General features: G+C 45.0%; 1 protein-coding gene across 8 annotated transcripts in view; it reads left to right on the top strand.

The window, feature by feature from the left end:
* The window catches only part of MAP2K5 (mitogen-activated protein kinase kinase 5), a 223,792-nt gene that overhangs the window by 9,299 nt on the left and 190,345 nt on the right, over positions 1-24,148 (top strand). For all 8 annotated transcript variants that reach the window (XM_084781427.1, XM_084781426.1, XM_084781425.1 and 5 more), the window contains one exon: positions 9,742-9,809. In XM_084781427.1, coding sequence (XP_084637553.1) covers positions 9,742-9,809 — 68 coding nt within the window. The remainder of the gene's footprint in view (positions 1-9,741; positions 9,810-24,148) is intronic.

Below are 24,148 nucleotides of genomic sequence, written 5' to 3'. Positions count from 1 at the left end.
TGTACTTCAGGGGACATCTTTCAGGACGTCCTTCCACAGTGGGGTCACTAACATTGTACCCTCCACTCCTGGACCTGAGCCTGCTGCACTAGCCTCCAGTGTAGCATTCACCACCGTAATAGTACAGATTGTTTAACTGTCCCTGACAGCTTTCCCTGAGCCAGCGAACGTACTGCATTCTTCCCGTAGATTGTTGCTGGGGCTTAAAAATCTTTGCAGTGACTTTGCAAAGTAGGAAAATTAGACCTTTGAGAAACCTGGAGCTCACAGATGTAAAATGATTGCTAACGGTGATTGCTAGCAAGTGGCAGAGCCCAGACTCAAATACACAGTCATTGTAAGCACATGGAAATCTCTGAAGCGTAAGCATAGAAAAAATATTCAGACTTCAGGGTTTCCGTTCTTTGATGTCATGTTCTGTATTCTCCAGCAAGGATAGCAGTTCTGGATCTGGCTGTGTGCAGACCCGCTTGGCTCACCCCTGCCTCTTCCCTTCTGCTCCTCCTCCTTTCCCTCCCCCTCTTCCTGCCAAGTGCTAGGACTGCAGGCATTTGTCCCAACATCCAACTTTGAACCAGCTTTAGGTAAACAACAACAACAACAACAAAACATACACAGACAAAAATAATGACAGCCATTGGTTGTTTGTGGCTGGATTATGGCTTTTCTCATGACAGTCACTTGATTGTCTGATCCAAAAATCTGAACCATGCAGTGGAACCAGTGTGCAAGAAATACTTAAGGTTTTGTTTGTAGGCCAATTTGCTGGGAAGTCTAAGGCGTTTTGGTGGTTTGTGGATGAGTAACCCTCAAATAAATAAAACTTTATGAAAGGACCATTTAACACTGCAGCATGTATCCAACCCGGACTCCTCACATTGGAGAGATGGTGTGATAATTACGGAGCAGCAAGAGGCAGCGCAGAGCTCAAAGCTACAGCTTTTCATAACTGTAGAGAAAAGGAGCTGAGAAAATAGGAGATGGGAAATGTTGCTTATGTGAGAGATTGCCTGGTGACAGCTCTTATGGGCTTTGCTTCTCCACGCACTGTCCTCAGAGTGGACGGACTAGCTGCCTCAGTTACCTTTCCCTCTCTCGTGCCCGTCCCTTCCTTCATTTCTTAGCACTAGCTCTGGAGTTGGGTGATATGCTTGTTGAGCAAAATCGGTGTCCCTTGTGTCTATATTCAAGTTAAAGTGTCAAATGCACATGAGCGACAGCTAACTGGATACCATCCTATGCTTTGGAATGATCTATGCTATTGCCTGGACCTTGGATGTATTTGGTTATGATGGACAAGGTGGGTCCCACTTCAAGTCCCCACAGATACTGTCCTGAGAAGAACAGTTGCTGTGTTCTCTCTGGTGTTGCTCTCTCACCTGGTGTTTCCAGGAGAGTTAGGGCTACATGCAATAGAAGACAGGGCACTGTGGGCCAAATTCTCCACTGGGGCTGGTGGTCCTAAGCCTTTTTTCTCTTATTACCCTGTGAGCTCTTCTCCCAAAAACCTAGAACACAAATGAGCATTGTTTAATTAATTTACCTTTTTCACATTTACTGTGTGTGTGTATGTGTGTGTGTGTGTGTGTGTGTGTGTGTGTGTATGTACACATGCATACATACAAAGGCCTTGTCACACGTATAGAGGTCAGAGGAGAACTTGTAGGAATCAGTCTCTCCTTCCACCGTGTACGTTCCAGGGATCAGATTCAGGCCCTTAGGCTCAGTAGCAAGCGCCATAGCCCACTGAGCCACCTTGCTAACCCAAAAGTACTTGGTAATACCTAGTAGGGTTTTTTTTGTTTGTTTGTTTTTATATAATGGCATATTATAAACAATTTTAAGTAGCTTAGAAACAAAGCAAACGGTTCTCATTTACTGTCAGTAATTTCTTGGGTGCCTTTCATACTGTGCTGCTGCCGGTTTCCCGGCCCTTGCCTATGAGCATATGTTAGGCTTGGTCCCAGCATCAGTGTTCACATGTCAACTTCAGTCTTTGGCTGTTGCTTAAATTGTTTAATTTACTAGATGGACATTTAAGTTTTTACCAGCGTTTTTACTTATGTAGTTTATGTATTAGAGTATTTTGTCTACATATATAGCTGCACACCAAAAAAAAAAAGGCTTCAGATTTCATTATAGGCAGTTGTAAGCCACCATGTGAGCGCTGGGAATTGAATTTAGGACCCCTGGTTAAGAGCCAGTGCTGTTGACTGCTGAGCCATCTCTCCAGGGCTCTCCGGGGCTCTCTAGGGCTCTCCAGGGCCCAGCCTTTGTTTTTGTTTTTGTTTTCTTTTCAAGACATGATTTCTCTGTGTAACAGAGCTATTCTGAAGCTCACATTTTAGACCAGGGTGGACTTGAACACACAAAGTTCCACCTGCCCCTGCTGAGTGCTGAGATTAAAGGCATGGGCTGTCATTATCTGGCACCCCCAGCTTTTTTAAAACCAGGAAAAAAAATGTGGAGGTCAACAGTAGTGACTTAGATTGGTCCACACTGAAGAAGTGGGTGTGTAGGACGGATGGATTCCCAGGCTTTCGGGATCACCGACAGGAACAACTCTCTGCCCTCAACTTCCGTGGCCGTATGTTTGCTTTCCAAAGATGGGATCCATTCTCCCTAGGTCAGGAAGCCCTTTCTCTCCGCCCTAACCAACTTGCCGGTTTTAGCGCCTTTCTTCTCAATGTTAATGTAACAAGTGCGGAAGCTACTGCCTTTCTCTCTATGCAGGTTTGGGATGACTTAGCTTCTTTTCATTTGCGTTTAATGTCTACGAGCCTCTGCCCCACGTTTCTCTTAGGTTGCCTTTTCTCCTCGATTTCAGAGCTTTTATAAAGAAGAACATTGGTCCATTGTCTTTATGAGTATTTTTGTCCAATTTGTTGTCTTTTCAGCTTGTTTTGTGCTTTTTATCCTCTCTCCTTTTCCATACAGAAGGCTGAAGTTTTTATGTGATAAAACGTATTTTCTTTTATTACTTCTGAATTCGTCCTTTCAGATTCCAGTGTGATGAACAGGTTCACCTGCGTTGCTTTTGTTTCTGCTTTAATATGGTTTCACATGTGCATGTTATTTATTAAAGATGTATATTTGTGCATATCATCAGCTTTTTATACAAAAAGCACAAGTATTTCTATTTCCCAGATTAGAAGGATTTTACTTTTACGCTTGTACCTTTGTGTCTTCAGTATATGTCATTAAAAACAGTCAGATGGGCCCAGCTTTATTTTTCACATGGATGGATTGTTGACTTCGTGCCAATTATTGAATACTTTGTCTTTTCCCCATGTGAGAACGTTTCTGAGATGAGACTAAATTCCATAACCATAAAGAATCCTGTATGTTGCATGTGTGGGCCTAACGGATGCGGTGGCAGCCTGGCACTTATGAAGGCCCAGAGTCCCCCGCTGAGCCTCTCGGTTTCATTAGCAGATTAATGAGCGCTCCAACACACCAGGTGATAAACATCAACTGCTCCTGCAGATGCATTTCCTGTGCGTGTCTATTACGTGCACGTCGTTCCCTGTATTTTTCTTGAGCCCAGTAACTATTAGCCTGATGTCGTGGGACAGGGGAGTCTCATGGGCAACTTGAAAGATGAGCCCGAAGTCCATCTAGACAAATGCTGCCTTGTGCTTAGACACGCCATGTGTTTTCACTTTCCTGTGATACCAGCTTCGTGTATTTAGGCCTATAGTCATCCTGTGTCGTCTTCCTTGTCAAACTGTGTGTGTCAGAATTTGACTCAGAAAACATGGTTAGAAGATAAATGTTTGTGTCTTTCTTCAGCCCCAACTATTTATTTCTAATTTTTGAAAACTTTTGTTTATGTGTATATACATTTGAATTTAGTGACCATGGAGACCAGAAGAGGACATCAGATCCCTGGAGCTTAAGTCAGCCCACTGTGATCAGCCCACTGTGGATGCTGGGAACTGAACTAAGTCCTCTGGAAGTGTAGCAAGTGTTCTCTTTTTTTCCTCCCTCAGTTTTTTTCTGAGACAAGGCTTCTCTGTGTAGCCTTGGCTGTCCTGGACTCACTTTGTTGACCAGGCTGGCCTGGAACTCACAGAGATCTGCCTGCCTCTGCCTCCCAAGTGCTGGGATTAAAGGCGTGTGCCACCACACCCTTTATTTATTTATTTATTTATTATGTACACAGTGCTCTGCCTGCTTGTACTCCAGCAGGCCAGAAGAGAGCATCAGATCACATTATAGATGGTTGTGAGCCACCATGTGGTTGCTGGGAATTGAACTCAGGACCTCTGGAAGAGCAGTCAGTGCTCTTTAACCGCTGAGCCATCTCTCCAGCCCCCTCTTTTTTTTTTTTTTTTTTCAAATCTGCCAGCATGTGTGTATGTACATCACATGTGTGCCTGGTGCCCGTGGGGACCAAGAGAGGACATCAGGTGCCCTGAAACTGGAGTTACAGGTGGCTGTGGGCCTCCATGTGGGTGCAAGGAACTGCACCTGATTCCTCTAAACTGCTGAGCCAGCTCTTCAACCTCCTTACCTAGGAACTTCTAAAATAAAAAGATCATGCCTTATTTTAAATTGGTCATACTCTGAGCTTTGGAGGAACACTACACCTACAGAAGCTGTAAGATTTCAGAGCGGAAGACAACTGCAGGGGAGTGCTGGATGCTGTCTGTAGGAAGCACCTTTGTCTAAGCAGCACTGATAGTCAAGCGGAAGAGTTGGGTGGGAGCCCCTTTTTGCATCATGAAAAAGTTCAAGTCCAACGATATTTGGAAGAAATGAAGTTTCATCTTCTTAATTTATTGTGTATGTAAAAGGTCATTATTTCTAAGTAAACTAGTTAGATTGTAGTTCATAGTAAATGTATACTGCATCTGAAAAAAGCTGAACATGTGAAAGTTAATTATGCAAATCTGAGGGCATCTGAAGAGCAAACCGACGGAACCTGTCTTCACATGGAGGCGGCATGTTGTCGGTTCTCAGACCCGCAGCTTGGCTAGACATAGTGGCACACACTGTGTCCCAGCAGTCCAGCAGGGTTGAGCCGACCTCAGCTGCACAGTGAAACTCTAGCTCTCAAGGTGGGGGGACAGTGATAAAACTCAGAACATCCGTAGCTTGTTAGGCCACCATCATGCCCAACTAAAGCAGGACAGTAGCTTCCAGGTCCTTATCCCAACCTTCTGCTCGTCCACCCAACAGCCAGGGTGACCCTGCTAGAAGATGACATCTTAAGAATCAGAGAACCTGTGGCTTTAATCTCTCTCAGGAGAGAGAGGAAGGCCACTCCTTCAAGTGCTCCTGTCCCTGTGCTCCACCCCGGCCCAAATACGATCTCCGTGTCCATGACCCATGTGCTCCACCTGGCCTGTGTGTGTAAGAGGTCAGAGGCTCTGCCTTGGCTTTTCTTTTCACCACCACTATCCCTATGCCCAGGTATCACACCTGCCACATAGTAGGCACTTTGTTTGTAAGAAGGAGAAGGAAACAGACTCAGGGGAGCTCTGGAACACTGGACAGAGGCAAGGCGCTAAGTGATGGGTAGTTCATGCCTATGAAGGCGTGACCACAGGGACCTCGGCCTGTATCTGCATCCTGCATCCGTGGCCTCCATCCCTGAGAACTGCTCTGAACTTGACATCTTTTCTAGTGATTTCCTGCTGATGTCTTTCTAACCTTTACAACCATGTTTCCATTTCTTCCCTGCTGTTACTGTAGTTCTAGTCGACTCCCACCTGGCACAGAAGGAGGGTGACAAATGACACATGATATACTGTCTTCCCTTTCTGTCACTCTTTGTGGAAAGCCCCCCTGAGCTCCTGTCTCTGCAGTAGGTGCTGCGAGTCCCTCAGTTTCTGCTGTTTGCACACTGGACCGCCCTGACCACCCCTACCTGAGGTGCTGCTCCCCTTAGGGCCTTTACATCGCTTCAAATAAAAACCGTGAACAACATATGGCCTGTTAGGATTCTCGCTTCCTAAACTCTGCCATTTTGTATATTTGTGACACACTGCAGATTTTGTAAAGATTGCTTCATAATATTTGTTTGCCATCTGCCGTACTCTATTTGGTATCTTGCTAGGATTTTTGCCTCCATTTTAAGTGACATTAACAAAATCCAGCCAGTACATAGACTTCCCGGTTCTCCTTTTGCTTCCCTAATGTGCTGGAAAATCATATTACTATGCTCCAGGCAACTAGAGGAGTCTGGGATTGTCATTGTGAACCAGTGTGTCAGATCTCTGAGCACCCCCACCCCCCCACCCCCCGGTTATAGCCAGTAATGTTATTCTGGTCAGATGGCAAAGAACCTTCATATATAAGGCAGAAAAGAGTTGAGGTTATTTTTCTACTTCCCGCTCAGCGCTGCTTCTGTGTGGAGCTCTGTACCAGCTGTGTATACCTTTGGAAGTCTTGCCCCCCTTTTAGTAAGTTCTTAGAATTTATCACTCCAGCTAGTGTAGTTTTTAAACAGTTGGCACAGTTTGAAAGGCAGAGAACCTGGTGTTTGGTGGAGCTGTTTGAATAGGTGTAACTTGGTTGAAAAGTGTTTCAGGTCACTGTCTACTAAGCTGCTTGGTGGCACATCTGCTTCCTGGGCCTGTCGTTTAACTGGTTTTAGAAAGAGGTTCATTCTCTCTTTAAACACCAAGGTGCGTGGTTTGTTCCTGGGCCTGCTGCCATGGGTCAGGGACAGTGTTCCATTTCACTTTTTGCCAGCACCACCTCCATTCTCATGAGTACAGATGTTTTTCCAACACAGCTTCCCCTTGGACAAGAACAAGGAGTCTTCAGTAAAGCAGCTAAGCACGGAAATTAGAGGATAAAGCAGTCCCCTGAGAAACTGGGTCCCCTGAGAAACAGCAAGGTCTCCTCTTAGGCCATAGGAGCTGTTAGTCACCACGTCACATAAGCCTGATTTTTATCACCAGGCTTAATTGGAATGCTCCTTTCAACTAGTCTGAGATCTCCCTCTTGGAGTCAGACCTCATACTGTGGGGTGGTGTCAGCACTTCTCTTCCACACCTTCCTGTCGGCGTTAGGACCTTGGCAATGGGTCCTGCATGGTGTGTTCTGTGAGGAATTGCTCTGCTAGCTGATTTTGTTTTTGTTTTGAGATAAGAGTTTATCCATGTAGCCCTGGCTGTCCTGGACTCTCTTTGTAGATCAGGCTGGCCCTGAACTCAGAGAGATCAGCCTGCCTCTGCCTCCCGAGTGCTAGGTAGGTAGGTAGGTGTCACCATGCCTGGGGTCTGTTTTATTCTTTAAGATTCTTTAAGACAGGTTCTCTAACTAAATCTGGAGCTTAGCTGGATGTGGTGGCACACACCTGTAAGCCTAGCACTGAGGGAGGCAGAGGCAGGCGGATTTGTATGAGTTCAAGGCAAGCCTCATCTACACAGTGACTCCAGGATAGCCAAGGCACACAGAGAAACTGTCAAAAAAAAAAAAAAAAGAATAAATAAAAATAAATCTGGAGCTTGGCTAAACTGGCTGGCTAGCAAGGCCCAGGGGCCCTTTTGTTTCCATCTCCCCAGCAAAGCTAACAAATTCCTGGTCTGTATATTTGCTTTACCAACTGAAGCCAGCTTCCTAGCCCTCTTTAACTTGGCTTCGAAGCAAAACTTTGTGTGTGGTAGGACATAGTCTCGTATGCCTTTATACAACCTCTTTTTCCTTCTTTGTCTTCCCAGATTTCAGAGAAAACTTCCACCTTAGCTTTGAATCTGTTAGTTTCTAAGACCTGTGTAGAAACCCCTTTCTTGAGTTTCTCCTAGCCCGAGGTTTCTCTCCAGTTTGGCCTTGGAAAGTCTGCATCAAAAACCAGAGAAAAAGCAGTTCTTTGTGTTGAGAAATCTCTCATCTGTGCAGGGATGTGGAAATGTGGCTTTTTGCATACCAGTGTGGCGGTCCTGATTCTTGGTTGTAGAGTCTTCAGCTGTGTTGTTGGCAGCCCCCAGCTGTTTGGACAGTGATTTGGAGATGCAGATTCAGTAGGCTTGAGGGACTCTGCAGCGTGAGGCTTTGCAAAGTAGATCCTTTGAGAATTGGCTTGAAAAATAAACAACACAAACAAAGCCAAGAGTTGGCTCAAGTCACTGAAGGAAACTGAGGGATATGCTGCTTTCCTTGGTGCTGTCAAGTTGCTGCTGGCTACTGGAACAAACCAACAGTATTTAGCTTAGTAATAGACTAATTGGGAAAAAGCACAGACTCCTTCCCACAGCCCCAGTGGCTTTGTTACCGGACAGGACATCTTCTGAGCGTCTTTAGCTGGACAGGAGGTTATGCCTGTTGGTTTGTGATGGGAGATTCAGGTATTGAGCCAAGTCCCTCTGCTTTTCCAGAGCTGTGCAAACACATTCTCTTATGATGAGATGTCCAGTTTGCCAGGTTTGGAATAGGCACATCTAGTTAAGTCAGCAACTAGATTCTGTCAACAGAAATAAAATCCTAACTGCTAGCAAGTATGCAGATTCTGAGCTCACCCCTTCTAGACTGTTTCCTGAGTAGGCTATGTATACTACTCAAAGGTTTTAGGCATTTTTCTTTGAACTGTGTCTTTAGAGCGTCTACATCAGCTGTCAAATGCTCTTGCTCTTGTTAAACTTTTGTTACTATAGTTCTTTCATCTGTCCATCCATCCATCCATCCATCCGTCCATCCATCCATCCAGTTTGTGTGCTTGCATGCTTGTGGGCATGCGTGTGCTGCAGCACATGCGTGGGGGCCAGAGGACCACTTGTGGGAGTTGAGTCTCTCTCCTTCTGCAGAGTGGGTTCTAGGGATTGAACTCAGGCTGTCAGGCTTGGAAGCAAGTGCTTTTATCCACTGAGCCATCTTGGCTCTGAGTGTTCCTACTCTTGCCACAACCAGACGTCATTCTGAGTCCAGCCTAGGAAAAGATGTGGGCGGTGACTCAGCCAACAGTGCTATTTCAGGTTAAAATTGAGATCCGATCTTCTCAAGAGGTCTATCTTTAGGTTCTTAAATGAAGCTTTTAAAACTAAGAGAATTACTGAAATGAGCACATTATTTCTAGATGTGCCCTCTTCAGTACTTACTCAGATGTGCACATTTCTGGTTATGGGTTCCACAGTCATAATATCCTCAAATCTTAAGACTATTACATTATTTCAAAATAGCATGAATTACCATTTGAGGCTTCAGGTCAGAGGGGTGGGACGAATGAAACTCTTTGAGAGAGCTTTGCAAGATAGGAGGGAAGGTAGGAGCCCACTGTTAGAGTCACTTTGCTTTTAGCCTTGTGCAAGGCCCCCAGGCTCATCTTCTGTAAAGCAGAAATAATCCTGATGTCCACATTGCAGGGTTGCAGGGTTGTTCTTAAGGTGGTGTTGCATATAAAGCACAAGTCCGAGCACCTTCTGGGCTGCAGTGCTCAGTAAGCGTGAGACACTGTCACCCTGCTCCAGTGATGGGATGGAACTGGGAAATATGACATCATATGAGACGTTAGAAAGTACTTAGGGCCTCTCTCAAAAGCTGGCCTTGTGATACCCCAGTTCAATTTACTTGACTTACATATATGTCTAACTAGAGAAATATTTTGATTTTTCACCTTTCTTTTAAAAGAAAATTTTAGTTCTTTCTCAAGCAGGGGATCCAGCTCCTTTTGTAGCCTTTGTGAGCACTGCATCCATGTGTACACACTCCCTCACACACACACACAATGGAAAGATAAAACAGATCTTCAAGAATACAAGTCTTACAGCTCTCATCGTGTTCATTTTTAAACAGATGAAGATGAAGATGGTGACAGGATCACAGTGAGGAGTGATGAAGAAATGAAGGCGATGCTGTCATACGTAAGTGTACTGTGTAAGAGGGCTGCTTTAATTGTTAAAAAAGAACACTGTGCCTGTGTGTGTGTGTGTGTGTGTGTGTGTGTGTGTGTGTGTGTGTCAGAGGACAACTTGCAGTTGGTTCCGTTCTTCCACCATATGGGTTCTGGGGATCCAACTCGGGATGTCAAGCCTGGTGGCAAGTGCTCTTAGCCGCTGAGCCTTCTCATCAGCCTAGCAAACAAGGACTATTTTTTTTTTAAATGTTAATGTAATTGAGGATGCCGTTTCTTGGGCACAGTGAAGATAGTAAGTAAACCACAGTTGCCATAGCATTTTTCTGTATAATAGATAAGGTTTTCAAAGATTTCCTTATGTGAAAGTTAAGGACATTATTTTCAAAAGACACTTACTGATCATATCATGAACATTAAGAATAATGCATCTTAATGACTTTTGCATTAGGTATGGTGCAGACTAAATGGACTATCAATTTCCTGTATTTTTTATGCAGTACTTAAAGTAACGGCTCATTAAAAATGAACCCCTGGGCTCTAAAAATTTTTCAAAATCTACTTTTGACTGGAGATCTCTTTCACCCTTCCAGACTGCAGCTATAACATAGCTGCAGGCTCTTACGGACGCAGATTTAAAGATGTCCTTCCAGTTGTCTATGCACTGCCTGCACCTGGAAATGTACAGCAGGCCTGCTCACTGACTCACAGTGGCCTGACTATATACGAGGTGGACTTTCCTCTGGTATATCAACTTCTGCTGGAATATTTGTCTGAGACTGAAATAGGGCATTTCAGCACCAGCTGAGACAAATCCATAAACAAGAGACACGGAGCTTCCCAGAGCCCTGGCTTGGGATTTCTTCCCCAGTTTTAGTTCACCTGGGTCTGTAATCCGTTTGGAAGCCTTTCCTGGGGGCCGGGGAAGAGCACTGCACTAGAAGGGGAAGCCCCAGCCCTGCTTTGGGTTCCTGGCCCGAGGCAGATCACTTAACCTCGCAGTGCCACAGTTGCCTCATCTGTCAGCGGTGATAATAACACACGTCCCCTCTAATGCACTGGGTCACTGTAATGATCAAATAGCATAGTAGACGTGAAGCTATACAAATGCAAAGTCATATGACGGTGGACCTGATGGGCAAGACCAGACATTTGCTTTTCTCTGAGATTCTAATTGTAGCCAACGGTTAGGATGTCTGGTTTTGATACTGTTTCATTGTAATGAAAACTGTAACTGTCTGTGTGGGTCTCCGCCGATAGTTTTAATTTAGGGTAGGAGGAAAGAGAACAAGAAGGATGGCATGATTAACAGAGCATTGCATTCCTCCCAGCCCAGAGTAGGAAAAGTCAATTTCCCATTGACTTCCCATTAACTTATGTGGGAGTCTTTGTGTACTGAGAATTTAGAGCTGAGATCATCGGTACGTGGAAGGCAGAGCAGGATTGTCTTGGCCAAGGCGGCACTGCTGTTGATGGATTGGCTAACTCTCCCGAGAGCGCGACTCCTTTGTTTTTAGAAAACATATGCACACACACGGGTTCTGGCTTTCTTACGTGGGTCCTTGGCAGAGAACGGACAACAGTGTCTTTCCAGAGGCATTCATCAGACCCACGCATAAGCAGTGTGGACTTTTCAGAAGACCTTGCAAATTGTGCCTTGTGAAAGAGAGTGCTAAGTGTGACCCTTGTGACACTGCTAACTTGTTCCGTTTCTGAGTGCCAGATGTTTAAGCTCAGGCTTTGAAGTGCTCTTTTATTTTTAATTAATTTTATTTATTTGGGTGTCTACATGTGTAGGAGATGGTAAGTGTGCATGTATGTGTATGTACACATCGTGTGCAGATGTGTACATGCATGTGGAGGTCAGAGGATAACCTTGGGCCTCAGTCTTCACTTTCTGCCTGTTTGACCCAAGATTTCTTTGATATTAGCCACTGCATATGCTAGGCTAGCTGGCCTTCAGGCTTCTGTGGAGTCTCATGTCTGTCCCCTCGTGTCATGCTGGATGTGCTCTGGGGTCACAGACACATGCCACCACCCCTAGCTTTACCTGGATTCTGGGGAAGTCCTCATCTCTTCAAGGGAGCACTTCCCCCACTGGACCATTTCCTTAGCCCTTAAAAAGTGAAAAATAATCAATCACTCTATAGTAGATGCTAGTACTTCTTTTTAGGGGTTAGAGATTGAACCCAGAGCCCTGCATTTCCCAAGCATGAACCCCATCACTGAGCTACACTTCTAGCCCCTCATCTCTGTTCTGTAAATGGTCCTAACGCTGTAGTGAACAGTCAGCACTTGGGACCGGAGAGATAATGGCTCAGCAGTGAAGAGCAGGTATTCTCTTGCCAAAGACCTGAGTTTGGTTCCCTGCACCTACATTGGGTGGCTCACAACTGCCTGTAACTGCAGTCCCAGGAGATTTGACACCTCCTTCTGGTCCTCGTGGGTACCCACATGCACATGCACAAATCCACACACAGACATACATATAGCTAAAAGTAAATTTTAAAAAGAAAGAAAATACAGATTTTAAGTTTAGTCTTTCCAAATCTTAGAGCCAGTCATTCTTTCACATAGTGTCTTCCTGGCCTACCACCTGGAAAATCCTGCTGGAAACTTTATATTAAGGCTATTATAAAATTTGAATGCTTTCTTTATGCAATATCTTAGCTGGGCTATCTGGACCATACCTTCCTTATGCTTTGTTTTGTTTTGTTTCATTTTTGCTTGTTTTTTGAAACAGGGTTTCCTCTTTGTAGCTCTTGCTGTCATGGAACTCACTCTGTAGACCAGGCTGGCCTTGAACTCAGATCCACCTACCTCTGCCTCCCGAGTGCTGGGATTGAAGATGTGGAGTCCCATAAGAAACACCAAGCTAGCAGTCAACATATATGCAGAGGGCCTTGGTCAGACCCAGGCAGGCTCCGTGATTGCTACTTCCACCTCTGAGAGCCCTATGAGCCCTGCTTGGTTGAGTCTGTGGGCCGTGTTCTGCTGGTATTCTTGGCATCCAGTTCTTCCTCCCCCTCTTCCTCCAGGTTACCCCGAGCTCCAGCGGAAGGAGCTAGATGAGACCATAGCACTAAGTTCTTCCATAAAAAATGGAGAGGTCCCATACTAGAACGCACACCTGAAAGCTCTAGAACAGAAAGAAGTATTAACATGCCCGAGAAGAGTGGACGGCAGGAAGGAATCAATAAAATAGAAACAAAGAGAACAATGCAAAGAATCAATGAAACAAAGAGTTGCTTCTTTGAGGAAATCAGTAAGATAGGCAAACCCTCATTCAAACTAACTAAAAAGGGAGAGAAAATATCCAAATTAACAAAATCAGAAACAAAAAGGGGGACATAACAGACACTGAGGAAATTCAAAGAATCATGACATCATACTTTAAAAACCTTTACTTCACAAAATTGGGAAATCTAAAAGAAATGGATGATTTTCTCAGTATGTACTTTTTAAATTCAAATTGGCATGCTGCGTGTGGTAGCTCACGCCTTTAATCCTAACACACAGCATGCAGATACCTGTGAGTTTGAGGTCTACATAGTGAGTTCTAGGCCAACCAGAGCTACACAGTGAGGCCTGCTCTCAAAAATAAATAAATAAATGAAAATTAAATAAACAGAACTTGGCTCTGAAAAGGATTTGGTGTGGAGTGTAGAGGTGTGAGAGATCCCACTAGAGGACTGCATTTTCATTGTAAGAACAAGATACCGCAGGTTAGGCTTTCATATGGAATTCATAGGCTTTCATATGGAAGCATGCTGAATCATCACCCCTCCCCCCTGCATGCAAGGATGTGTTGGCTTAGGGCCAAGCCAAGTCTAAGTTTTTATCAGTAATTTAAATAGATTTTTGTATTAGACCTGAAAATGTTAGCTTTTTAATTGAAAACTTATCAATTATTTAAATCACTAGCAGCCCGAGGCTGTTAATTTTATGAGTGCTGTAATAACAGCATACGGTGGTTTTTGATACATGTGAGGCAGGGCCCATCGTACGGCAGAGAGGGCATGTCCTGACGGCAGGTTGTGCGCTGTTAAATAATAACCAGCGAACAAACTGAAGGCTGCCATCGCACATCAGGACCATTTCGTAGAAGTTATTTAGAAGTTGTATTCTTTTCTCCATTCGATATATTTTTAAGAGATAATGAGAAGAAAACAAAGCTATAATAAATTGTCTTTTAAGAAAATGTAAAGTAATTTGGTCTCCAAGGAGATATCTAATGTATTGAGAGACTTCAGCAGCCAAGTGTTATTACAGCAGCGTGGTGATAGCTCTCTGCATTTTGTTATGAGTTTGTGTTAATCAACAATCTGCTTTTATAGCATAGTTTTTTGTAAGTTATACTGCTAGAATATTCCACTTCTGGGATCATGGCTTCTCCTCTGACACTATTGTATCTTTTTAATTCCTCTATAAAGTATTTTTTTAATTAGAATTTGAAATGCTTTATTAGAAAAACATACAACCTACAGATTCTGAAAACTAAATACCTGATCATTGCGAATTATTTAAAGGACCCTGTTAGATAGTCCCTTAATGTAGTTTAAAATTTTGTTGTTCTTATTTTTCCCCCTCTCATCTTTTAGAAAGATTGGAAATAGGTGGCTGCTGTTCACCTGCCATGGAGGCCTTTGCTGATCTGGTTATGCTAACCTGTTCTTCTGGGTGGCCTTTCCCTGAGGAACCCAGCAGTCCACGTGCAGCTGGGAATGATTCATACTTTCTTCTGCTCAGTCCTGTGTCTAGCAAAGGGCTTTTCCCCATCACATTCCCCTCCCCCTCCCCGGCTGTGTGAGTGGAGCAGCGTATTAACAAGAATGATTCTCTTCATTTTCCCCATTCTCTCTCTCTTACTTCCCCACATTGCCGGAGAGTACAGGATGAGTTTTACTGTAATGCCTCCTATTATAGCAGAGACCTTGTGTTTCGATGGAGTGTAAGTATTCCCTTTGGTATACTTGACCATAGTGTACCTTGTTAGACAGTGGGCACCGTCAGGGAAAAGCACTCTTTGACCTTTGGAGCACCCTGTAAATTGGGCTGTAATTATCTTTACCCTGGTCTGCATAACTGGGAAATTGCCACTAGAATCCTGGTTAACTTTAGTAGAGCTGGAGGGCTCAGAGATCTTGTGTGCACCTTCGTTTTACAGGTAAGCACACAAGCCTTTGACATCAGCCTCAGAAATATGTTACGGGTCATGAGTTTGGACCAAGGAGGCCTGGACAGAGATCCCATTAGATCCCCAGCTGTTTCAAGTATGGTTTTTGTTGTGGTAGCTAGTAAGTTTTACTGAGAAAAATTTGTACATACTACTTTTTTTTTTTTTTTTTGGTTTGTTTTTGTTTTGCACCAGTGTCTTTGCACCTAAGTTCAAACAAAAATGAAAAAAAAAAATGTGGCCTTGGGAAGTTTGAAAAATATTGCCCAAGTTTTACCACAAAGTGTGCTGTTTGTTTGGGAGTATAATGTTTAACAAGCCTAGGGCCTTTGCTGGCAGGACATTTTCTTTAAAGAACATTGTCCATATGGTGCTTTTAAGTGTACTCTTTAGTGAACAGGGTCTGTCTTTGCAGGGGACAAAGTCAGCTCAGCCCTCAATAAGTGGTTATTTCCCAACTCCATGGCATTAACAAATTAATTATGCAGACCGCTCTTCAGACTGGGCGGAGATGATGAAGAGAAGGGAAACCAGAACTGTGGTGGCCGAATCAGAATGGCCCCAATAAGCTCACACACTTGAACACTTAGTTGCCAGAGAAGGAAGTGTAGCCTTTTGGAGAAAGTGTGTCACTGAGGTGGGCTTTGGGGTTTCAAAAAGCTCAAGCCAGGCTGGGTCTCCCTTTCCCTCTCTCTCTCCTCCTTCTCTTCCTTTCCTCTTTCTTCCTCTTCCTCTCCCTCCTCTTCCTCCTCCTCCTTTTCCTCCTCTGTAGATCAGGCTGTAGCTCTGAGCTACTGCTCCAGTGCCATGCATGCCACCGTCCTCCCCACTGTGACAATAGACTAATCCTCTGAAACTGTAAGCAAGCCCCCAGTGTTTTCTTTCATAAGAGTTGCCTTGGTCATAATGTCTCTTGCCAGCACTGGAATACTAACTTAAGACAGGAATGGGCTGGGTGTGGTGGCTCACGCCTTTAATCCCAGCACTCAGGAGGCAGAGGCAGAGGCAGGCAGATCTCTGTGAGTTCAAGGCCAGCCTGGTCTACAAAGCGCGTCCAGTACAGCCAAGGCTACAGAGAAACCCTGTCTTGAAAAAACAAAACAAACAAACAAGACGGAAATGGAAAGAACTTGTTGTAGACATTATTCTGTTTACTCAAATAGCGACCACAAGCCACTAGTAAAACCAAAAGTACTTTGTGTTTTTTTCATATATTGTTGCTTTAAATGAGAATCCCGATCATTCTTTCTTACCAGTAAAGACTGAGGAGCCAGATGCTTGGGTGAAAACCTGCTAGCTCAGAAAGGCAGAGAAAGCACCCAGCTGACCTTCCTATTCCACTTACGTCCTGATGGAAAAGGCACAAAAAACTCACTAGCTCAGCTGACAGCCCAGGAGGAAATGGCCAAAAAAACCCAAGACCAAAGGCTTGCCAGCTCAAAGCCCAAAAAGCCAAAGACCAAGGAGCTGAGGAGCTAAAGAGTTAAAAGGGAAAGAGCTCCTTCTGTTTTTACACACTGTCTTAAACACCCCTCAACTCAAAGTCCCTCCTCCTCTTTAATCCCTGTCAGCTAGTTACTTGCTCTGCCTTTTGACCTAGAGTTAACTTGATTAAATCCTGTGTACAGAAAGCTCTTGGATTAAATGTGTGTGCTAGTGCTGGCTATACCACACCTCAGTCACCTGTTTACAATAAACAGAAACTTCTTGGATTAAAGGTGTGTGTTAGGGCTCAACCACACCAAGCAAGATATAGGCTTTTACAGTTTACGATCTCAGGGATCACAGTGGGATCAAATATCCTGTAACAGTACACACACACACACACACACACACACACACACACACACACACACACAGTGGAGAAATGATGAGAGTAAGAAGAATAAAACTTATTTGTAGAGCCAGATCACCTTACTTTCCCTTTCTGTGTTACCAAGGACATTTGGGGGTCCCTTGAAATAGAGATGAAAATGTTGTAGCTTCTTATTTTTGCCAACCTTGTGAAATAGCTTGGAGCATCCCTGACATCAAGAAGGGATTTGTTATGTAGCTTTGAAAGCAAAGGAAAAGCACAGGCAGGCTCAGCCTCCGTAGCACCAGGAAACTCTGCTGCAGCTTTGACCCACCAGTGTTTTGACAATGATATGTCTCGCTCATGCTCCAGGACTCTGTCTCTGGAGGATGCGAGTAGCATATTTATAAGGGAATGTCCCACTTGGCCTCCTGTCTCCATGGCCTGATGGTCACGGCCTCAAGCTAATCACCCTGAGACTCAAAGCTTCATCTGAGGAGTCCATTCTGAGTGTGTTCGACCCATGGCTCTGCTAATTTAAATCTCTACTACCAGGACACGTTACCTTAGCTAAGCTGAGTCACACCTGCTGCGGGCTTCCCACACTTGTGTTAAGATAGTCTGGAGTTCCGTAACTAGCCAAAAACAAGTGGTGTCATTACTAAACATGGTCAACTTGCTTTGTGTTCACTTCCAAATCATTAGTGGATGTGTGCGTGTAGTAGCGTTAGCCTGGAGGTGGACCTCAGAGTTGGTCTCTGATAACCTTTGCATTGGAAGCCTGATTCCACTGTGGCTTTCTTTTTCCTTGCCCATGACCACCACATTTGGGCCCTTGGCATAGAGTCAGTTAAGGAAGAGTCTCCTTGAGCCAGGGGCTGTTAGCTGTTAGGGAACCAGGTGAACTGGAGCCAGATAGTAAGTGTTAGTTACTAACTGGTACACAAAATAGATTGGCATCGGAGCAACTTCTGTGGACGGGGGTGGTTAGGTAGTTTGTGAGAGGTCAGTACTTGGAGGAGACGCCTCCTAGTGTGTGCTATAGAGCATAAGGGAAGGAAGGCATGGTCAGTGGGCCATCTCGTCTACAGGACTGGGAAAGCTAAGGAGTTGACTGTGGGCTGTGGACAGCTTGTCAGCTGTTGCTGTAGTTACCGACAGAGCTACTTACAATAGGAAATGCTTGTGCACTGGCCAAACAGGAGTGTGAAGGTTTAATTATCAGTAGGTAGCAACCAACATGCATATTCCTTTAAGTGGATGCCTTACTCATAAGTCTGTCTGTTAGAAAGCATGTGTGAGAGAGAGAGAGATTGGGGAGATCACCCTGTTGTAGATGTGTGTGTGTATACTGGAGGGCCAATACAACTTTCGTCTGCGAGAAAGTTTGGAACAAGGTTCAGGGGCAGCACTTACGTGCCTGATGGCTCCCCATCCCCATCCTGAAAACACCTGCAGCAGCTGTTTTGTGGGGGCACCATCCAGAAGTTCATGAAGGGCATGGAAATGTGAGGTTTCTATTCTTTTCCCAGAGGTGCTCATCAGGCCACATAGCACATATCCAGGAGTTCCAAGAAGTCCCTCAAGCCCACGGAGATCCCAAGCGGTCCCAAGCCACGAGAGAACAAAAGACTTGAGGCGTGGCCCCTGCCCTCGATGAGCTTCTGAAAGAAATCGGTCCTCCCAGCACCTCTTACTTTGTGTGTTATTATAATGCCGTAGTGATTGAGGACAAGGGAGGGGATGCTGACAGCTTCAGGAAGCAGTTGGCTAACCTGCCTCTGTAGTGGGCAAGTGCTTCAGCAGGCTCGTCCAGAGCTTCCTGTGTCATCTGTCATTAGGAACATTGTCTTTCTGGGTTCAGGTGCTGAATAGTATGAGGCTCATAGTCCTGTGTCTTTTCTTTTTTCCAAGTACTTTATAGGTTTCCCATGTACCAACTTTTTTGATCTTCCTAATGACTTTAAGGTGAATGAGGCAGGTAATCTCCCATCTTTATAATAGGATATTGGGACACAAACCAGTGTGACTTTCCTTAGGTCACAACCAAAGCCTACCTGTTCTGTGATTCACTCACTCACCCACACAGCTAGTTTCCAAGAGCCAGGATGTACTGGGTGATTCCATCCTGGCCACGCATCGTGCTAGACGTGGGCACAGTGAGTGTGCAACCCAAGCCCTCCGCTTCTCTCAGTGCACACGTACTTGCCTTCTATGGCCCTGTTGAGGCAGCAGCAGAGGGAAGACCCAGGTCAGGACAATAAAAGCCAACCCTTACCAGGTAGAATGACAAGTGATAAGCGCTGAAGCATAGGGTGCCCCGTGAGCACTGCAGAGCGCTTCATATGTCCTTGAGGACAGAGGAGGCCTCCTGGAGAGTGGTGGCCTGGTGGAATGGACGGGGCCTATGGGACTGGGAAGGGTGTTCCGGGCAGAGGAACAGTGTGTTTAACGGTTTAGAGGCGGAAGACTGCCTGGGGAATTCAGGAGCCGCTGCCTGTGATTCAGCGTGTGTGGATAACAGAGGAAGGAGCGTGTGTGATGGTCTGTGGAGAATGGGGGGCTGGAGCATGGCCGGCCTTAGCTCGAACGCACACGGGAGTGTTGTTGTAGCCACAGCCTGTTTCTCTGGAATGTGCCTTGCAGAGAGTCCTCAAGCACAAGTGTGATATGGGCTATTTCAGGTCAAAGACAGTGGTGGCTACAGGGGTGTGCAAGGTCAGGAGATTCGGGAAGAGGGTTAGTGAATGAATCCATGTGGCCGGAATGGGAAGAGAGGATCGGTTCAAGACATTAGTGCCGGCATGTAATGACTTGGTAAACCCAGATTGCGGAGAGTCCGGCTGGGAGCTGAGGGAGGGTAGAGAGGCAGGGTATTCGGTTTTGGATCGTAGCACTGGGGAAGGCTTTGGTCAACCAACTGGATGTGCTCCAAATCTTAACAGAGACATCTAGCCTGGAAATGAAGATTTGTGACTTGCAGGCCCTAGTTAGTCTCCGTGACTCCTGTGGTGTGGAGCCCTGGGAAGTGGCGGGACGAGAGTGCACAGGGGGCAGGGAGGATTGCTCCAGAGCCACATGCACCTCACCTATGTCAAGGGGACACTCCAGGAACTAGAGTAAGGTGGCTGGCTAGGGGACGGTGCCGGGGTGGTGCCGGGTAGGGACATGTCTGAGCAGAGGTCCCCAAGGGCAGCCAGGGACTGACAGAGGGCTTTGTGTTCCTCCGCTGAGGAACGTGGCTGCTCGCACACATCATGAGAGCAATGACTGAAGAAGCAGAAGCGCCCAGCTAGCTCAGCGGTCTATTCAGCTAACTCTGTTTAGTTAACTGTTTGGGGGATATGAGACGCACCTACTTTTTAATTCTTAAATAGTAAGCATGCGTTTTCAGCACATGTTCTAGAATAAAAACATTTTTTGGTTCAGTAATAACCTATGTTTATTGTTTAGCCATTTTTCTCCCTGTTTTACAGAGATGAATAGGGTAGAAGGATGAGAAATTAGAAAATTTATGTGATATGCAGTACTGGGCCTAACAAGTGCAGGTGCTTTGGGGAGTGAGGGTTGTCTCTCTCCTTAATAAAGAATCTAAGCCTTGTGATATTAAACTGTGTTGTTTTAAACTCCGGTTGTTGGTTTTTTTTTTTAATACGGTAGATTTCCATCAAAAATTTAATTATTGATTGAATTGTGCTGTTATAATTAGAATTGGGTTCATAACAAGCAGGAGCACTGCTTGATAAACTTGCAAGCAAACAAAGCCAAAAATTGTTCTTGTTATTCCTTGTTGACTCTGGCCTTCTTTTCAAGATTAATTATATTTTTGGATAACTACACTAAACTCTACCACATCCTTATTAAAACTGTTTAAGGGTTTTGAGGAGCATCTCAGAGAGGCTGGGGCCAATCCAAGCTGATACTAGAGATTCCATTAGCTATGGTAAAGCTGATCAATCTTTTACCCCGTTAGCATATTGATTATTGCTGCAATTACTGCCTGTAATGGATGATGCAAAGCCCAGCTGAAGCAAACACGCTTTGTAACTGCTGCCAGTGGGCCTGCTTAGTCTGGGCACCTATTCTGTACTTTCCATACATAATCTTAGTGTTTTACATGTAAGAGTGTGCCCAAGGTAGACCTTGTCTGGTGTAACTTTCTGGGTTACAAAGTCCCTTCATTACTGCTGCCACTGCAGTTTAGTTTGTGAGTCCACAGTCACCCTGGTGGAACGTGAACATTTTCACTCTCATCTGGACACTGTGGTACCAAGGAGGTTGGATGACTTCCTGAAGGCTCTGCACAGTAGTGATTGGTAGAGTCGGGCCAGCCCCATTTCAGTTAGTATAAGCGTGTCAAGACACCTACTATGTGTGGAGTGTGTGTTGAAGTACCAGAAGCCAGGACATAGTAGATGGTCACTTTGTGGCCTTTCTTTTCCACTCATGTTAGCTATTGTGGTGTCTGAGGTGTGGGCTTTCACTGTTACTGCTTGTCTTTTGTTTTGGTCAAGCCAGAGTTTTCCGTTTGCCATCACTGATGAATTTATTACTGTTTAGACCCAAATGGAAGAGAATAAAGGAAGATGATAGATACTGCAAAGGCAGAGGACCACACTTAATTCCAGCTGCTGTGAGGTGGCTAACTTGTGGGCTTTGGTGGTTTCTGCTGAGGCTTACAGCACTCCTCTGGCTGGCCTCTATCTTATGATGCAGTGGAGTGACACACCCATGGCAAGGCAGCATTGCCTCACTGGTGTTCTGTGTCAGGAGAAGCCCTGGTGAGGCTCCAAGGGATGAGCCTCCAACTCCCGCCTGGCCTGCTCACTTACCTGGCGGCAGCAGCCCTAGCAGCCCTAGCTGCCTGGTGGGAGTGCTCTGTACTATGAATTACCCAGGCCCCAGGCTGTCTCTTTGCCTGCAAGGAGTGCTGCAAATGCAGCAGACAGAGCTCAGCCCTGGGCCCTGTGGCCTCTGGCCCTCGGCAGCCCCACTGCTCAGAGGTCACTTGTCCATAATGTGCTCGTGCCATGGGCCTGGTTGCTACCCATTTCTCTGTGTGTGTCCATCTACCCTAATATGTCAGCAGGGGAAAATGCACTTGGGTTTGGGAGAGCTGTAAAAAAGTAAAAGTAAGGCCTAATTAATTGTTTGAGAGGAAGTCTTAATCAGCACAGTGTGGACCACTGCAGAGGGATTCCGTCAATCACCCGTAGAGTACAGAGGGCTGGCTATAGATTGCCTAAATTTTTCACAATGGTTACAAACATATATGCAGTTTTCCAGTTGGTTTGGCACAGTGCTAAGATGAAAGCGAAAGCTTTTTTTTATTTATTTTGTGGGATAAATAAATAAAGCTGGAAAACAGGTCAATTTCATGCATGCAGGGTTTTATAGTAGGGAGAAGGCATTGCACCTGTTCTGACCCTTCACACTTGAGGTTATTTGTTTCCAAACTTGACCCCAAGCACCAGTTTCAGACAACTCTATAATTAGTTTGTTAGATAAAGCATAAGGATATTTTCCCCTGATTTCTAGGACCATGGCAAAGTAGAAACCTACTGTACATAGCAGTTAATTAAAGAAAAGCATTAACTATAGGCACCACCACAGCGCTGTCTTGTATCAGTATAAAAAGGCAGGAATTTTTTTGACAGCCACTGATTGGAAAGTTGCTTGCAGCCTTCCAGAAGCAAGGGTACATGCTGTGGATCAATAACCGGCAAATTTCCCATTAAAAAGAATACCTGAGCAATGTTCCAAATAGCCACTGGCATCTTAATTTTCCACGGAAACCTCGAATACTTGTGTGCCGAGGACAAGTCATTTTCGGACAATTTTTCCAGACTACTTGTTAACAGTTATTGCTGTCCCAAAAGGTTGACAGCCGACATGATTGATATTTCACTTACCTGTCGTCACCGTGTGAGTAATGGCGAGTGCACTTCATTTCTGGGCTTTTTCAGGAACAGCCTCTGTTGCCTTAGTGTATTCCAGAGTCATTTGCACATGTTTACGCTGTGCGTGTTTAAGTTTTGAGGTCCATAGGAAGAGAGAATTGCCTTCCTTTACAGTTTGAAAGCCACTGCAGGGAGGCTAGGCTTATCCAGGTCCCCTCCCCCCGCTGGTTCACTTTCACCTTCCTTGTTTGCGAAAAGCCTTGGATTTCTCAGCTTCTAGTCCTCACATCTGAGTCCACACTACTGAGGTGTCTGTACATTTCTGGGGGAAAAGATTGATTCTAAAATACCTTTAATGTATATAACACCAACAGAAAGATACAAGTTTTTAAAAATTTATTTATTTTTATTTTATGTCCATTGGCATGTTGTCAGGCCCCCAGGAAGAGGAGTCTCAGACAGTTGTGAGCTGCCATGTCGGTGCTGGGAATTGAGCCCGAATCATGTGGAAGAACAGTCGGTGCTCTTAACTGCAAAGCCATTTCTCCAGCCCCAACATACAAGTTCTTTTTTTTTTTTTTCTTAAACGTTAGTAAATATGATAATCAATTTTCAGGACTTTTCTGAAATTGTGGTAGTTAAGTGGTTTGTGTATGTTTAAATATACAAACAGCAAAGATGAGAAAAGGAGAGATAATTCATTTTTTGATAGGCCCTTAGAACAAAGTCAGGGGTAGGAGAGATGGCTCAGCAGTTAAGAACACTGGCTGCTCTTCCAGGAGCAGGAGTTTGATTCCCAATATGCACATGGCGGCTCACAACTGCCTGTAATTCCAGGCCCTTTTTTTTTATTTCTGCAGGTACCAGACACTAGTGGTACACAGACATATACGCAGGTACGCACCCACACCCACACACCCACACCCACAAATATGTGCACACATAAAAAAATTAAAAGAACAATTTAAGCCCAGTCAGTGATTTTCACTGTAGGTATTTTTCTTCATGCGCATCATTTTCTTATTTGTTCAGCTTAAAAGAAGCATGAAAAGGTCCAGAAGCCGTCTCCTAGCATAGGTGCACACGTGCTCCACGCAGTATTCTAGAAACCGTCTCCTGGCATAGGTGCACATGTGTCCACGCAGTATTCCAGAAGCCGTCTCCTAGCATAGGTGCACACATGCTCCACACAGAATTCCAGAAACCGTCTCCTGGCATAGGTGCACATGTGTCCACGCAGTATTCCAGAAGCTGTCTCCTAGCATAGGTGCACACATGCTCCACGCAGTATTCTAGAAACCGTCTCCTGGCATAGGTGCACATGTGTCCACACAGTATTCCAGAAACCGTCTCCTGGCATAGGTGCACATGTGTCCACGCAGTATTCCAGAAACCGTCTCCTGGCATAGGTGTACACGTGCTCCACGCAGTATTCCAGGAAAAAGGGTAGCACCTCAGCCCAGTGTCAGTGCTTTGGG

This window comes from Acomys minous (genome assembly GCF_964271855.1).
Source record: "Acomys minous genome assembly, chromosome: 5".
In the NCBI taxonomy this organism is placed as follows: Eukaryota; Metazoa; Chordata; class Mammalia; order Rodentia; family Muridae; genus Acomys; species Acomys minous.
Note: the sequence above shows the minus strand (reverse complement) of the source record. Positions and strands in the feature narration are given on the sequence as shown.